Raw genomic sequence first — 18,758 nt, 5'->3', positions numbered from 1 at the left:
TTTTTATAATGACAATTTAATGCTTTTATTGAGAAAAAAAAAGTTATATATAATTTTAGTTTTTTAATATTGTACAACTTTACCAATGTTCATAATTATTAATAGTTGTTCAGTAGTTTTATGGATAATTAGTCCATTTTTTAATTATATACAAATATACTAAGTTATCTTGTGAATAAATCACAACTTCTTTAAATTACTTAAATTTATTTTTGTAATTTTAATTTCTAATTCTAGATATTATTTGAAAATTTTAATACTTTATGAAATTGAAAATTATGTTTTTTAGAAAATATTGTTATTGTTAAAAAACTATTAAAAAATTGTTTGTATTTTTTTATGATAATCGGAATTGGATGTGTGTTGCTAATATGATTTTTTTAGGAGTACAAACATAAGATGGCTAGCTAATATGTAATGAAGATAAGATCTTTTAGCCAACTGTTATTTTATATTTTACAAAAGAAACTTTCACAATAGAAAATGACAATTCATAATTTATAACCGAAAGACCAATTTAAGTTATGGAGGAAAGTTAATTATAGACCCAAATATCTATCTTAGCAAATTGGATAGATTTTATACATGGCTTACAAATAAACTAAAAATAGGATAATAAAATAATAAATTGTGCCTATAAAAACCTGTTGATTTTAAACAATACACAATAATATTTTTTTGGAGAACAAAACAATATGTTTAATCCCAGGATTGGGCTCTTTTTTATTGTATGTTCATTTTTGTTGTGTGCTTTCTCATTTGCAACAACGGTTGAATATGATACAAATGCCATTATCATCAATGGAGAACGACGAATAATAATATCTGGTGCAATCCACTACCCACGCAGCACTTCCCAAATGTGGCCAGATCTTATTAAGAAAGCAAAAGATGGTGGTCTTGATGCCATCGAAACATATATATTTTGGGACCTTCACGAACCTATTCGCCGCCAATATGATTTTTCTGAAAATCTAGACTTCATCAAGTTTCTAAAAAATGTTCATGAAGAAGGTCTTTATGTTGTGCTTCGAATTGGTCCTTATGTTTGTGCTGAATGGAACTATGGAGGTTTCCCAATGTGGTTACACAACTTGCCAGGGATTCAACTAAGGACTGACAATGTAGTTTTTAAGGAGGAAATGAAAATATTCACAACAAAGATTGTGACCTTGTGCAAAGAAGCTGGATTGTTTGCACCACAAGGGGGGCCAATTATTTTAGCTCAAATTGAGAATGAATATGGAGATGTCATAACTAATTATGGAGAAGATGGGAATGCATACATTAAATGGTGTGCCCAGATGGCTTTAGCTCAAAATGTCGGCGTCCCATGGATCATGTGCAAGCAAAACAATGCTCCATCACCTATTATCAACACATGCAATGGTTATTATTGTGATAATTTCAAGCCAAACAATCCTAAAAGCCCCAAAATGTTTACAGAGAATTGGGTTGGCTGGTTCCAAAAATGGGGTGAAAGGAAGCCACACAGAACTGCTGAAGATGTAGCATTTTCAGTTGCACGTTTTTTTCAAAACGGTGGTGTCCTCCAAAACTACTACATGTACCATGGAGGAACAAATTTTGGAAGAACTGCGGGTGGTCCATATATTATTACAGCATATGACTATGATGCACCACTTGATGAATATGGTAACTTGAACCAACCAAAATGGGGACATCTTAAAAAACTCCATGCCGCCATAAAGTTAGGAGAGAAGGTTCTCACTAATGGAACGGTTACAGAGAAGCAATATGGAGATTCAGTATATTTGACTACATATGCAAATAATGCCACTGGAGAAAAATTTTGTTTTTTGAGTAATTCACATAATTCTAAGGATGTTGAAGTTGATCTACAACAAGATGGAAAGTACCATGTGCCTTCTTGGTCAGTGTCTATTCTCCAAGATTGCAACAAGGAAGTTTTCAACACTGCAAAGGTTGATGCACAAACAAATGTTTATGTGAAGAAACTATCTAAAGAATTAGGAAACTCACTCATCTGGACATGGGCATCTGACCCTGTGGAAGACACCTTACAAGCAATAGGTACATTTAACGCGTCTCAACTTTTAGAGCAAAAGAGTGTTACCGTTGATGCTAGTGATTATTTGTGGTACATGACCAAGGTTTTCATCAATGAAACATCCACTTGGAGTAATGCAACTTTGCAAGTGAACACATCAGGCCATGTTCTTCATGCCTATGTTAATGGACAATATATTGGCCCACAGTGGGGAACATATGATAACCTTCGTTTTACATATGAAAAAATCGTTTCGTTAAAACAAGGTACCAACATTATAAGTTTACTAAGTGGTACAGTTGGTCATGCGCATTATGGTGCATCTTTTGATATGAAAGAAACTGGTATTGTTGGGGGTCCTGTGAAACTCATTGCAACCAGTTCAGGTAATACTATGGATTTATCAAAATCTAGTTGGTCATACAAGGTTGGATTAAACGGTGAGGCTAGAAGGTTCTATGATTCTAAAATTAAAAATGGAGTTCAATGGAACATAAACAATGTTGTTATAGGAAAACCATTGACTTGGTACAAGACTACTTTTAAGACCCCTGAAGGTAAAGACTCTGTAGTCTTGGATTTCATAGGCCTTACAAAAGGACATGCATGGGTTAATGGTCAAAGTATTGGAAGGTATTGGCCTACAATGGTAGCTGACAAAAATGGATGTGATATTAAATGTGATTATAGAGGAAATTATGGAGCTGATAAATGTTTGAGTGGCTGTGGAGAACCATCTCAGAGGTTTTACCATGTGCCAAGGTCATTCTTAAATAATGACACAAAAAGTAACACGTTGGTTTTGTTTGAGGAAATGGGTGGAAGCCCTTTTAATGTGTCTGTTCAAACAGTTGCAATTGATTTTATATGTGCAAGAACAGATTATGGAAAAACCTTAGAACTAAAATGCCCTGATGGAAAAACTATTTCAGAAATCCAGTTTGCGAGCTATGGAGATCCACAAGGAAATTGTGGATCATTTCAAGTAGGTGAATGGGAATCACGCCATAGTGTGGCAGTGGTCGAAAAAGCATGTGGTGGAAAACAATTATGTTCAATTAACGTGACAAGTTCCATATTTGGAATAACTAAAGGTGGCATAAATGGCCAGCTAGCTGTGCAACTCCTATGTGATGGCTCTAATCCTGAAGATAATCGTGTACAAATGGTGCACGTGTAGTTCTATATTATAATTTGTCTCCATGTTAGCACATTCTATAATGTGTGACATATATTTCTTTATGTTATATTTTTCTGTTGGGCTCCACTTTTTATTTTTAAAATTTCAATTTTTTACTTATGCTACAACCTTAGTCATCATAGTTTCATTTTCTTACTTTAGACTAGACAAATAAACAAAAAAAGTATAAATAACTATTATTATCTTAGAAAACAAATTAGGAGTGTACAACTCCTATGTGATGACTTTGATGATGGGCTTTGATTATGTTCAGGTGCACTCTTATATCTTTTATATTTTCCTATGCCACGTCATAATTTTTTTATGTGACGATCTTTAGAATTATATTCTTTAGTGCAGTTCCTCTTTTCTCTTTTATTTCTATCTCACATTTTTTTATTCACTTCCATGATTTAAAATCATAATTAAATTATGCAATTAGATGTCATAAAAATCTATAACTCCAATTATAAACTTAATTCTACAAAATTTCTCCCACTTCCACTAATATTTTAAAATATTTATGAAAGAAAAATAAAATTTTAAGATTAAGTAAGTAAATTCATTAAAATATTTCAAATAAAATATAATGTAAAGTTAGAAAAAATTACTAAAATCAACCAAAAAATTAAATTAATAATATATAAAATAAAACCTATTTAATAATAATTCAAATAGATGAATAGCTTGTTTGAACATATTTATCCCATAGGAAGAAGATTATAAGAAGTAAAATCAAGGTCATAAATGTTGAATAAATTAAAAGAGTTCTATGACCGTAAAAACGCACAAAATAAAACACGTTTAATTTGGAAGTTGTTTAATATGATATACAAAGACGATGACTCAATGCCAGAGAATATGAATGTGTTAAGACTATTAAGAGTTACATAGAAGCTAGTGATATTAAATTGGATGATGAGTTGAATTTTTATTATTGATTTTGTTAATGATAATAGAAATGATGATGATAATGTAAATCATACGCATGCACATGCCGATGTAACTACATGATGATGTAACTAACATCCATAACATAAATAACTTAACTCTAAGTTAGTTACACTATAGTTGGTTAGTTAGTTGAAGATTACTTCATATATAAGCAAAACAATGCTCATGTAACTGATTAAGATTAACCAATACATTGGTTCTACTTTTCTCATCGTTGCATGCATGTTAGCCTTTCTTTCTTCTTCTCCAAGCCATAGCCAAAAGCTTGTCATTTCCATGGCATGATTTGCATAGAGTCCATCTTCACATGGTATCATCGACCTGTGATTCTTTTCTGGTTGACTTATCATCAAATTTTCAAATTCAATAGCTATTTTTTCCCACAACATGGCCTTTACAATTTCGTTCATATGAAAAAATGAATAAATTATGATTATAATGTTTAGATTAATTTTAATTTAATACATTTAATTTATATACGAATATATGAATAAGCAAGTATGAGTAGTTAAAATCTTACTCTTATAGCCTTAACTCAAGTCTGAGAATTTTTGTAGGTTTTCCTTGTGAGTAAATGTGTTTTTAATGTCCAAGAGAATGAAGCACTCCAATTATGTTTGAAAAGAAACATGAATATAGTTATATAATACAATTTATATTGTTATAGGGTAACTTATGTATAATACTACCAGAAAGAACATTGTTATCTCCAACTCGTTCTAAAATTGTTTCTATGGTAACAAATTCAAAATAATAGTGTGGAGTTGTGGAGTATGAGTCTTGAATATTTATGACATAAGTCGTTCCCAAAAAAACATGCATTTTTAAGCCTTTGATTGGTTTGTATGTTTCATTTACATGAAGTATTTTTTATATTTTTTATGGTATATAAATTTTTCTCTTGTATCATTTCTCTAAATTGTGGTATAAGCTATTTGGCTTTCGTTACATGTAAAGGAGTTCCCTGAAGAAAAAAAATAGCAATAAAATATTAAAATCAATTAACTTATAACGAAAAGTAATAATGTTAAATTTTTTGAATATAAAAGTATATTTTGTGAACAATAAACACAATATTTTAGATAAAAAATTATTACCTCTTCGTCTAACAAAATCATTTCTACGAATGGATATATAGTGAATATGGTCGATGTTAAGAAAGTTCTCCTATGACCTTTCTTATGACTGAAGCGTATATATTTTCCTATGTTTATTATTTTAATCGGCTCAATGAATGAAAGGGTGATGATAATAAATGAATATTATATGCAAGGGTAAACCACTAAATATGAAATGGAAATCCAATTAATTCTTAATTATAACAAAATTAAAATTGTCAATAATTAAATAGGTAAGTAATTCAAGTCCATCAATTTATTGATTATCTTTAATGATTTAAAAAAAAAAGTTTATTCTATTTATTGTCATTAATTCATATGTTAAATTCCTAAAAAAAATAGTAGACATATTCGGGTTTACATATCCTTTGTGATAAATTAACGTTTTTTTATACCTTTGTGGCAGGAGTCTTTATGACCGCTTCCCCGTTTAAATGAGTTAACATATCTGGGTTGTCAATGTCTCAGTAGTGGTTTTGGTTTCATTGTATTTCATATATATATATATATATATATATATATATATATATATATATATATATATATATATATATATATATATATATATATATACAAAAATTTAATTATATTTTTCTTAATGAAGTGTTTTGTGATATTTTATGACATTTTGTTATGGTCAACATGATTCAATGTGTATATGGAATTTGACCCGTACAATTAACATTTTAGATACTCTAGGTGAAATTTATGATTGAATGTGTTGCTCGAAGTGCGTAAGGGAAAAAACATGATTTTTGCAAATTAACACTTTATTTAATTATTGGTCGTTATGGTACACTATTTTACTTGATTTTCTTCCGTTAGAGATTTTTCCAACTGTTGCTCAAATTTATTAAGTCTACCTTTTTTTCTTGAATTTTATTTCAGTTATCATTATAAGTATTCCATTTTAGAAATAAAAAAGCAGTCGCATTTTAATAGTATATTCTGAACAATATCTTGCGGAAAGTATGGGATGTTACAAGAATCACCAAGAGATACCAAATATATGTCAAATATTTTCTTATGATATAATTATATATAGCGAAATGGTATGCTCCCCACCAATCATAAACCGATGAGTTTTGGTTTTATAAGTGATAGTAAACTAGTATACGACCTGCGTGATGCGCTGGTTGTAAAGAAGGTTGTGCATATGGTAAAAATAAGTCTTTGAAATAAAATAAAATTTTATTTATGATATATATTAATTTTTTTATAAAAACTCGCATTAGCGGTTTCATGGAACACTTTCAATATTATCTTGAACATGTGATTAACTTGTGCCCTAAGGGCACATGTTAAGTAGTCTAAAAATGGAAAGTTTGTGTTGGAAAAACAATGAAAAAATTATTTATCAATTTTTAATAAAAACAATGCACATTTTTCAAAAAAAAAGTTTATACATTCAACTTTTAACATTTCGGCATTACCTTATATTAATAATAATTTTTTTAATAAGATGGTTTATGATTGCAAATGTCTAACCTTTATTTAGATTATTTGGAAGGTGGTTCAGACGAAGGACACCTAAATTCATGGCATTCTTGGTGAAGTTTCTTCATACATTTTTCACATCCAATGTAATGCCATCCAAACCTATCGTCAATTTCATTTATAGTTACTGAAATTGTGAAGAAAACTTCCTATATTTAAAAGTTTAAAAAATTTGGTAAGTAAAATAACATAATTGTATTTTCAAAATATTTTTTAATTAAAATGTATAGTGTACCTTAATATCTGACTCTCATGTCATTGCCATTACATTTTGTAGTGTAGTTCTATTTTGAGTCATTATCTTTTGAGGTGACATATTTTAAAACTCAATGATAGGAATCTCCTTTATTTCTAGCTAAGTATTTGATGGAGTGTATAGTTTATACAGAATAAAAAGACAATTAATAAATATTAGTAACCAAATAAAGTATAATCAATGGGTACACTAATTTTTTAGAATTCTGAATTTTCTAGATTGATGTAAATCTGAATAGTTGAAGTTGAGTTGATCGAGCGGTGGATCAAAAATTTAAGTTTATTAGTGAAAATGGTAATACTTCTGAGTGAATATAATATATATAAGATTTAAATATATAGTTACCTCTAAACACATTCACTATTGTAGAGGTGATTGCAACTATGGTCATTTTTTTATTGACTTATCATCAAATTTTCAAATTCAATAGCTATTTTTCCCACAACATGGCCTTTACAATTTCATTCATATGTATAAATGAATAAATTATTATTATAATGTTTAGATTAATTTTAATTTAATACACTTAATTTATATACGACTATATGAATAAGCAAATATGGGTAGTTAAAATCTTACTCTTGTAGCCTTAACTCAAGTCTGAGAATTTTTGTAGGTTTTCCTTATGAGTAAATGTGTTCTTAATGTCCAAGAGAATGAAGCGCTCCAATCATGTCTGAAAAGAAACCTGAATATAGTTATATAATATAATTTATATTGTTGTAGGGTAACTTATGTATAATACTACCAGAAAGAACATTGTTGTCTCCAACTCTTTCTAAAATTGTTTCTATGGTGACAATTCAAAATAATAGTGTGGAATTGTGGAGTATGAGTCTTGAATATTTATGACATAAGTCGTTCCCAAAAAACATGCATTTTTAAGCCTTTGATTGGTTTGTATGTTTCATTTACATGAAGTATTTTTTATATTTTGTTATGGTATATGAATTTCTCTCTTCTATCATTTCTCTAAATCGTGGTATAAGCTATTTGGCTTTTGTTACATGTAAAGGAGTTCCCTGAAGAAAAAAATATATAGCAATAAAATATTAGAATCAATTATTTTATAAAGAAAAAATAATAATGTTAAATATTTTGAATATAAAAGTATATTTTGCTAACAATAAACACAATATTTTAAATAACAAGTTATTACCTTTTCATCTAACAAAATTATTTCTACTAATGTTTGTTCTTTTTTATTTCGCACATTATAAACGTTCCACAATCAAACGACTCTGACTCAGAGTAAGCAATCATTATTATTTATGATCGATGTTAAGATAGTTGCTATGGTGTGGTATTAAAAAAAGTTAAGAGATTGTTGTTTATATACAACAATGCGTTCCTATGACTTTTCTTATGACTGAAGCGTATACATTTTCCTATGTTTATTATTTTAATCGGCTCAATGAATGAAATTGTGATAATAATAAAGGAATATTCTATGCAAGGGTTAACCACTAAATATGAAATTGAAATCCAATTAATTCTTAACTATAACAAAATTAAAATTGTCAATAATTAAATAGGTAAGTAATTTAAGTCCATCAATTTATTGATTATCTTTAATGATTTAAAAAAAAGTTTATTTTATTTATTATCATTAATTCATGCGTTAAATTCTTACAAAAAAAGTAGATATATTCGGGTTTATATATCCTTTGTGATAAATTAAAGTTTTTTAGACCTTTGTGCCAGCAAATTTTTACCTCATACCCCTACATTTATCCTTACACCCTTACAAATTTTATCCTTATATATTTTTAACTAATTTATTTATTTATTTTTTAAAATAATAATAATTTTTTTTGTATACCGGGAGACTTTACAAAAGAGTACCGGTAGTTATTTTTCAAAATTTTTTTAATATTTTTTTTGTATACCGGAAGACTTTGCCAAAGAGTTCCGATAGTTAATTTTTGTGTACCGGAGGACTTGGCAAAAGAGTTCCCGTAGTCATTTTTCAAGCATTTTTTAAAATATTAAAGTCCCAGTAGTCATTTTATTATGTGTTGTTAATATTTAGGATAAAATCTTATATGTAAATTTTTTTTAATGTTTATAAGTAAAATAATTTATTTATTATTCACATTCATTTTTCAATTTTTAATAAAAAAATTAATAATACAAAATTAAATCATTTATTATATTCATTATTTAGTTTTTATCACATTTTTTAATGATGAAATTAACTTTTATGACATCAATTTTTTCAATAATTTTTTACAATTATTTATGACATTTTTGTGCTCATAAATAATATTTTATTTATACTTTTTTTGAAAAATAATATAGTAAATTAAAATGATAATATTAATGGTTAAAATGAAGTGTAGTGTAATTGTTTCATCATAACTCCAATTAAAGTTTTTATTAAATCTTTATTGGTAATAAATATTTCAATTTAGTTCAAAAATGAAATTGATAACTTTCTATTATCGTTAGGAAATAAATAGATGTAAATTTGATGTTATTTTATTATTTATTAATAAAAATTAAAAATTAAGTTAAATTACATATGGATAATCAAAAGTATAATGTAATAGAATTCAATGAGTTTTTAAATTTTCAGTAATAATGTTAATAATATAAAATTTAAATATTTATTATATTCATTATTTAATTTAATTGAGAACAACTTTAAATATAATTTATTGTAAATATTTTATCATTCGTTTTTTTTAATGATGACATTATATTTTATGACATTAATGTTTTCAATAACTTTTTATAATGATTTGTGATGTTTTTGTCTTCAAAGTAGTCGGCCATCCCCTATTATTAGTGACAGATAAAATTTATTTTTTATTACAGAATAAAATTAATTTTTGTTGATTCAAATTAAATGGTGATAAATCAATTTTAATAAATACTGTTTATGAAAAAAAATTGTAGTAAAATTTGTTTTTATTTAATATTTATCTTAGTAACTTTTTTATACCCTTGTAATGCTATTAATATTAGAATTAATGATTAATATATATAATACATTATACATATTTCATATGCCTTTAACTATTAAAGGTGTTAAATTTAATTCTCATAATAATAAAAAACATTCATAATAATCTAAAAGACATTTAATATCTATGTTTATTATTTCTAATTTAACATTAAATATTTTGATTACCAATAATAATAAATTTAGTTAATTATTAACTTGAATAACATGTGGTAGAAAGTGATCTCTTTCAATTATTTCCATATCGATTGTTTCCTATGTTATATTTAAAATAAATTATTATAATATTATTAGTAGGTAGGTAAATATTTCATTCTGGTAATTTTTTACTTTGGCCATTTGTGATACTATTAATATTTGGCATAAAAATGTAATATGTGTTATATTTTTTAAAAAATTTAGTGAAATAAAAATAGAATTATGCAAGAAAGGAAAACCAAAATTGATTTGTCTTGTACCTATGTAGTTTGTGAAGAAGGTGCATATAGCATGTTCTTGACAACATTAAATTCCTATACAAAAAAAGCAAATTGTACCAAATCAAACTCTACAAGAAAACAAGCATACTCTTTAAGATAATAATCTAAGCTAAAAGAACAACAACTTCATCATTATCCATATTTTTCAACAATGGAATTCCAAGAATTAAAGTATTAGGAAGGGTTAACAACGATAAATCAGTTTTAATCCATTTCAAACCACCTTTTCCGAAGATCTTAATAATTGTGGTTAAGAGAGCAAATGCAAGAAGTTTCTAAATGAAATTAACATACATGGATTTTAAACTCATTTTATTGATATTGTTTGATGAAACTACTTGGAATGAAAGAAGAGGGATTGAAAACGTTGCAACAAATTTGTTTATTCCCTAACATTGTTCTTTTCTGAAGATTTTGAATCATTTCATAATATTGGAGAAATCTAAAGTAGAATTCTGCAAGAACAACAATCCAGTCGGAGAAATCCAGAATAGAATTTTGCAAGAAAACATTCCAAAATCTATTTTTCCATAACGGTGGGAAGATGAAAATCTAATCGTGATGGAAGAAATCCAAAATATAATCCTGCAATAACAACCACACACATAACTAATTATGCAACACTAATCCAAAATCGAGAAATGTAATTAGAGAAATTCAAAATCAACTTTGCAAGAACAGAATGACTTCCTGAGATATTTGCAACAGGAGTAGTGATTACTTTGATTACTCTCTTATTCTACTGAGAAGTACTTGAAACCATTTTCTTTAAGGTACAAAATTATAAGTTTCTCTCCATTTCTCTGAGTTTTGCCACTCCTAGCCTGGTTTTGGAGAAATTAGAGAGGGAGAAAATGGATTTTAGTATGGAAAGAGTCAAAGAATATCATATGGGGTGTTGGCAAATAGTGGTATTTTGATTAGTGGTTTAGTAAAAGTTGTACACATGATCTAATCGAATGATGTGGATTATTTTTTAAGAAGTTAAGGTTAGGTGTTTGTTGCATTGGTTTTAATAGATATAAATAGAAATTGAATTTTGTTTTGAATATTATAATGTAAATATACATACCGGTACTCGACAAATTAGAATATTTAGTAACGTAATATAAATATTAGTTAGGGTCATTGCCTTGGTCTTGTTGACTGTCCACTACCATATAAAATGCTTACTTGTGCACTTAGTGTATAAGCATGTGCTTTATTATGGTACCAAATTTATTTATAGCAGTATGTGTGTGATCTTAAGAATATACGCAATAGGTAGTTAGTGGGTTAGTAATTGAAAAAAATAAAAATTGTTGACTTAGTGAATTTGGTTCCTAAAAATTGGGGTGTTTGGACTAAGTGAGAATTGAATAAACCTAATAAATAGAACCATTCTCCTTATCTTGAAAAAGTCATGTACATTCCAATAATTTTCTCTATTGTTTGCTTCAATCGGTGTCACTTTTGTCTGTCTTATCTCTCAACTTTCAGCTTTATAAAAATTTATTAACTCAATTTATATCTTACACGTAAAAATACTCAGCCTATACTTTTTCAATTTCATAAAAGATGTACTTGTTATCCTAGTGAAATATGCATTATGTGGAATGTTGTAGTAGAGTCACTTGTTATGTCTTGATAAAAAGTTTGACGCTTTTTAGGCCTTTCTGTCAAAAGCTTTTGTGACAAATTAACATTTCTTAGAGTTTTGTGGCAAGAGACTTTAGGACAGCTTCCGCCATTGAAATGGATTTACATATATAGATGGTTAATGTCTCATTAGTCATTTTGGGTTCATGCATTTCATAACACACACACACACACACACACACACATATATATATATATATATATATATATATATATATATATATATATATATATATATATATATATATATATATATATATAATACAAAAAAAACTTTTAATTATAGTTTTTTTGGTGAAGTGTTTTGTGCTATTTTATGACATTTTCTTATGGTGAACATGATTCAACGTGCATATGGAATTTGACCCTTACAATTAACATTTTAGGTACTCAAGAAAAAATGCATGATTGAATGTGTTGCTTGAAGGGCGTATGGAAGAAAAATAAGATTTTTGCAAATTAGCACTTTATTTAATAATTGGTCGTTGTGTTATACTATTTTACTTCACTTATTGTTAACATTTGAACTCGATTAGAAATGCGGATACTGATTTTCTTTCGCTAGCAATTTGTCGAACCATTGCTCAATTTTATTAAATCTACATTTTTTTCCGAATTTTATTTCAGTTTTCATTATAAGTATTCCATTTTATAAAAAAAACAGTCCATTTTAATAGTAAATTCTAAATAATATCTTGGAGAAAGTATGAGATGTTACAAGAACCACCAAGAGATACCAAGTATGCGTCAAAAAAAAATTTATGATATAATTATATAAAGTTGAATGGTAAACTCTCCATCAAAGATAGACGAATGAGGTTTGGTTTTATAAATGTTAGTAAATGTTATTTCTGTGAGAATTGTGAATCCATGATCCATCTCTTTTTTGCTTGTGATGCTCTTAACCATATTTGGAGAGACATTCTAATGTGGATGGGCATTAGAAGAAATCTTTATATTTGGAATAGAGAGAAAATGTGGATGATAAAAGAAACAAAGATAAAAGTTTGGAAGTGGCATATTTTGAAAATAGCTATAGCGGAAGCAGTTTATGAGATTTGGAGAAGTAGGAATGAGAAGATATTTTCACAAAGAGATAAGAACCCATATTTAAAAGATAAGATAATACGAAATATTGTAGCGAGATGTACATTGCATAGAGAGTTAGAAAACCATGTGAATACAATTCATCCTTGAATATAATAGGTCTTGTTTTGGTTGATACCTGGATCCATTGGATTGATTTTTGTAATGACTGTTTTTTTATAATGACAATTTAATGCTTTTATTGAGAAAAAAAAAGTTATATATAATTTTAGTTTTTTAATATTGTACAACTTTACCAATGTTCATAATTATTAATAGTTGTTCAGTAGTTTTATGGATAATTAGTCCATTTTTTAATTATATACAAATATACTAAGTTATCTTGTGAATAAATCACAACTTCTTTAAATTACTTAAATTTATTTTTGTAATTTTAATTTCTAATTCTAGATATTATTTGAAAATTTTAATACTTTATGAAATTGAAAATTATGTTTTTTAGAAAATATTGTTATTGTTAAAAAACTATTAAAAAATTGTTTGTATTTTTTTATGATAATCGGAATTGGATGTGTGTTGCTAATATGATTTTTTTAGGAGTACAAACATAAGATGGCTAGCTAATATGTAATGAAGATAAGATCTTTTAGCCAACTGTTATTTTATATTTTACAAAAGAAACTTTCACAATAGAAAATGACAATTCATAATTTATAACCGAAAGACCAATTTAAGTTATGGAGGAAAGTTAATTATAGACCCAAATATCTATCTTAGCAAATTGGATAGATTTTATACATGGCTTACAAATAAACTAAAAATAGGATAATAAAATAATAAATTGTGCCTATAAAAACCTGTTGATTTTAAACAATACACAATAATATTTTTTTGGAGAACAAAACAATATGTTTAATCCCAGGATTGGGCTCTTTTTTATTGTATGTTCATTTTTGTTGTGTGCTTTCTCATTTGCAACAACGGTTGAATATGATACAAATGCCATTATCATCAATGGAGAACGACGAATAATAATATCTGGTGCAATCCACTACCCACGCAGCACTTCCCAAATGTGGCCAGATCTTATTAAGAAAGCAAAAGATGGTGGTCTTGATGCCATCGAAACATATATATTTTGGGACCTTCACGAACCTATTCGCCGCCAATATGATTTTTCTGAAAATCTAGACTTCATCAAGTTTCTAAAAAATGTTCATGAAGAAGGTCTTTATGTTGTGCTTCGAATTGGTCCTTATGTTTGTGCTGAATGGAACTATGGAGGTTTCCCAATGTGGTTACACAACTTGCCAGGGATTCAACTAAGGACTGACAATGTAGTTTTTAAGGAGGAAATGAAAATATTCACAACAAAGATTGTGACCTTGTGCAAAGAAGCTGGATTGTTTGCACCACAAGGGGGGCCAATTATTTTAGCTCAAATTGAGAATGAATATGGAGATGTCATAACTAATTATGGAGAAGATGGGAATGCATACATTAAATGGTGTGCCCAGATGGCTTTAGCTCAAAATGTCGGCGTCCCATGGATCATGTGCAAGCAAAACAATGCTCCATCACCTATTATCAACACATGCAATGGTTATTATTGTGATAATTTCAAGCCAAACAATCCTAAAAGCCCCAAAATGTTTACAGAGAATTGGGTTGGCTGGTTCCAAAAATGGGGTGAAAGGAAGCCACACAGAACTGCTGAAGATGTAGCATTTTCAGTTGCACGTTTTTTTCAAAACGGTGGTGTCCTCCAAAACTACTACATGTACCATGGAGGAACAAATTTTGGAAGAACTGCGGGTGGTCCATATATTATTACAGCATATGACTATGATGCACCACTTGATGAATATGGTAACTTGAACCAACCAAAATGGGGACATCTTAAAAAACTCCATGCCGCCATAAAGTTAGGAGAGAAGGTTCTCACTAATGGAACGGTTACAGAGAAGCAATATGGAGATTCAGTATATTTGACTACATATGCAAATAATGCCACTGGAGAAAAATTTTGTTTTTTGAGTAATTCACATAATTCTAAGGATGTTGAAGTTGATCTACAACAAGATGGAAAGTACCATGTGCCTTCTTGGTCAGTGTCTATTCTCCAAGATTGCAACAAGGAAGTTTTCAACACTGCAAAGGTTGATGCACAAACAAATGTTTATGTGAAGAAACTATCTAAAGAATTAGGAAACTCACTCATCTGGACATGGGCATCTGACCCTGTGGAAGACACCTTACAAGCAATAGGTACATTTAACGCGTCTCAACTTTTAGAGCAAAAGAGTGTTACCGTTGATGCTAGTGATTATTTGTGGTACATGACCAAGGTTTTCATCAATGAAACATCCACTTGGAGTAATGCAACTTTGCAAGTGAACACATCAGGCCATGTTCTTCATGCCTATGTTAATGGACAATATATTGGCCCACAGTGGGGAACATATGATAACCTTCGTTTTACATATGAAAAAATCGTTTCGTTAAAACAAGGTACCAACATTATAAGTTTACTAAGTGGTACAGTTGGTCATGCGCATTATGGTGCATCTTTTGATATGAAAGAAACTGGTATTGTTGGGGGTCCTGTGAAACTCATTGCAACCAGTTCAGGTAATACTATGGATTTATCAAAATCTAGTTGGTCATACAAGGTTGGATTAAACGGTGAGGCTAGAAGGTTCTATGATTCTAAAATTAAAAATGGAGTTCAATGGAACATAAACAATGTTGTTATAGGAAAACCATTGACTTGGTACAAGACTACTTTTAAGACCCCTGAAGGTAAAGACTCTGTAGTCTTGGATTTCATAGGCCTTACAAAAGGACATGCATGGGTTAATGGTCAAAGTATTGGAAGGTATTGGCCTACAATGGTAGCTGACAAAAATGGATGTGATATTAAATGTGATTATAGAGGAAATTATGGAGCTGATAAATGTTTGAGTGGCTGTGGAGAACCATCTCAGAGGTTTTACCATGTGCCAAGGTCATTCTTAAATAATGACACAAAAAGTAACACGTTGGTTTTGTTTGAGGAAATGGGTGGAAGCCCTTTTAATGTGTCTGTTCAAACAGTTGCAATTGATTTTATATGTGCAAGAACAGATTATGGAAAAACCTTAGAACTAAAATGCCCTGATGGAAAAACTATTTCAGAAATCCAGTTTGCGAGCTATGGAGATCCACAAGGAAATTGTGGATCATTTCAAGTAGGTGAATGGGAATCACGCCATAGTGTGGCAGTGGTCGAAAAAGCATGTGGTGGAAAACAATTATGTTCAATTAACGTGACAAGTTCCATATTTGGAATAACTAAAGGTGGCATAAATGGCCAGCTAGCTGTGCAACTCCTATGTGATGGCTCTAATCCTGAAGATAATCGTGTACAAATGGTGCACGTGTAGTTCTATATTATAATTTGTCTCCATGTTAGCACATTCTATAATGTGTGACATATATTTCTTTATGTTATATTTTTCTGTTGGGCTCCACTTTTTATTTTTAAAATTTCAATTTTTTACTTATGCTACAACCTTAGTCATCATAGTTTCATTTTCTTACTTTAGACTAGACAAATAAACAAAAAAAGTATAAATAACTATTATTATCTTAGAAAACAAATTAGGAGTGTACAACTCCTATGTGATGACTTTGATGATGGGCTTTGATTATGTTCAGGTGCACTCTTATATCTTTTATATTTTCCTATGCCACGTCATAATTTTTTTATGTGACGATCTTTAGAATTATATTCTTTAGTGCAGTTCCTCTTTTCTCTTTTATTTCTATCTCACATTTTTTTATTCACTTCCATGATTTAAAATCATAATTAAATTATGCAATTAGATGTCATAAAAATCTATAACTCCAATTATAAACTTAATTCTACAAAATTTCTCCCACTTCCACTAATATTTTAAAATATTTATGAAAGAAAAATAAAATTTTAAGATTAAGTAAGTAAATTCATTAAAATATTTCAAATAAAATATAATGTAAAGTTAGAAAAAATTACTAAAATCAACCAAAAAATTAAATTAATAATATATAAAATAAAACCTATTTAATAATAATTCAAATAGATGAATAGCTTGTTTGAACATATTTATCCCATAGGAAGAAGATTATAAGAAGTAAAATCAAGGTCATAAATGTTGAATAAATTAAAAGAGTTCTATGACCGTAAAAACGCACAAAATAAAACACGTTTAATTTGGAAGTTGTTTAATATGATATACAAAGACGATGACTCAATGCCAGAGAATATGAATGTGTTAAGACTATTAAGAGTTACATAGAAGCTAGTGATATTAAATTGGATGATGAGTTGAATTTTTATTATTGATTTTGTTAATGATAATAGAAATGATGATGATAATGTAAATCATACGCATGCACATGCCGATGTAACTACATGATGATGTAACTAACATCCATAACATAAATAACTTAACTCTAAGTTAGTTACACTATAGTTGGTTAGTTAGTTGAAGATTACTTCATATATAAGCAAAACAATGCTCATGTAACTGATTAAGATTAACCAATACATTGGTTCTACTTTTCTCATCGTTGCATGCATGTTAGCCTTTCTTTCTTCTTCTCCAAGCCATAGCCAAAAGCTTGTCATTTCCATGGCATGATTTGCATAGAGTCCATCTTCACATGGTATCATCGACCTGTGATTCTTTTCTGGTTGACTTATCATCAAATTTTCAAATTCAATAGCTATTTTTTCCCACAACATGGCCTTTACAATTTCGTTCATATGAAAAAATGAATAAATTATGATTATAATGTTTAGATTAATTTTAATTTAATACATTTAATTTATATACGAATATATGAATAAGCAAGTATGAGTAGTTAAAATCTTACTCTTATAGCCTTAACTCAAGTCTGAGAATTTTTGTAGGTTTTCCTTGTGAGTAAATGTGTTTTTAATGTCCAAGAGAATGAAGCACTCCAATTATGTTTGAAAAGAAACATGAATATAGTTATATAATACAATTTATATTGTTATAGGGTAACTTATGTATAATACTACCAGAAAGAACATTGTTATCTCCAACTCGTTCTAAAATTGTTTCTATGGTAACAAATTCAAAATAATAGTGTGGAGTTGTGGAGTATGAGTCTTGAATATTTATGACATAAGTCGTTCCCAAAAAAACATGCATTTTTAAGCCTTTGATTGGTTTGTATGTTTCATTTACATGAAGTATTTTTTATATTTTTTATGGTATATAAATTTTTCTCTTGTATCATTTCTCTAAATTGTGGTATAAGCTATTTGGCTTTCGTTACATGTAAAGGAGTTCCCTGAAGAAAAAAAATAGCAATAAAATATTAAAATCAATTAACTTATAACGAAAAGTAATAATGTTAAATTTTTTGAATATAAAAGTATATTTTGTGAACAATAAACACAATATTTTAGATAAAAAATTATTACCTATTCGTCTAACAAAATCATTTCTACGAATGGATATATAGTGAATATGGTCGATGTTAAGAAAGTTCTCCTATGACCTTTCTTATGACTGAAGCGTATATATTTTCCTATGT

General features: G+C 28.4%; 2 protein-coding genes across 2 annotated transcripts; both read left to right on the top strand.

Annotated features, from left to right (window-relative positions):
* Positions 1–438: 438 nt before the first annotated feature.
* On the top strand, positions 439–3,577 carry LOC127085069 (beta-galactosidase 7-like). Its single transcript, XM_051025634.1, has one exon. The coding sequence runs from the start codon at positions 696–698 to the stop codon at positions 3,210–3,212; it is 2,517 nt and encodes an 838-aa protein (XP_050881591.1). The 5' UTR covers positions 439–695; the 3' UTR covers positions 3,213–3,577.
* Positions 3,578–13,820: 10,243 nt separating this feature from the next.
* LOC127084896 (beta-galactosidase 7-like) lies at positions 13,821–16,959 on the top strand. Its single transcript, XM_051025417.1, has one exon. It carries the CDS (start codon positions 14,078–14,080, stop codon positions 16,592–16,594), a length of 2,517 nt encoding a protein of 838 aa, XP_050881374.1. The 5' UTR covers positions 13,821–14,077; the 3' UTR covers positions 16,595–16,959.
* Positions 16,960–18,758: the final 1,799 nt, after the last annotated feature.

Source organism: Lathyrus oleraceus, chromosome 5 (assembly GCF_024323335.1).
Source record: "Lathyrus oleraceus cultivar Zhongwan6 chromosome 5, CAAS_Psat_ZW6_1.0, whole genome shotgun sequence".
Taxonomy (NCBI): Eukaryota; Viridiplantae; Streptophyta; class Magnoliopsida; order Fabales; family Fabaceae; genus Lathyrus; species Lathyrus oleraceus.
This window is presented reverse-complemented; position numbering and strand designations above follow the sequence as displayed.

Excerpts from the sequence above, each read along its gene's own strand:
- LOC127084896 (XM_051025417.1), top strand. The coding sequence starts at position 14,078 with ATGTTTAATCCCAGGATTGGGCTCTTTTTTATTGTATGTTCATTTTTG.
- LOC127085069 (XM_051025634.1), top strand. The coding sequence starts at position 696 with ATGTTTAATCCCAGGATTGGGCTCTTTTTTATTGTATGTTCATTTTTG.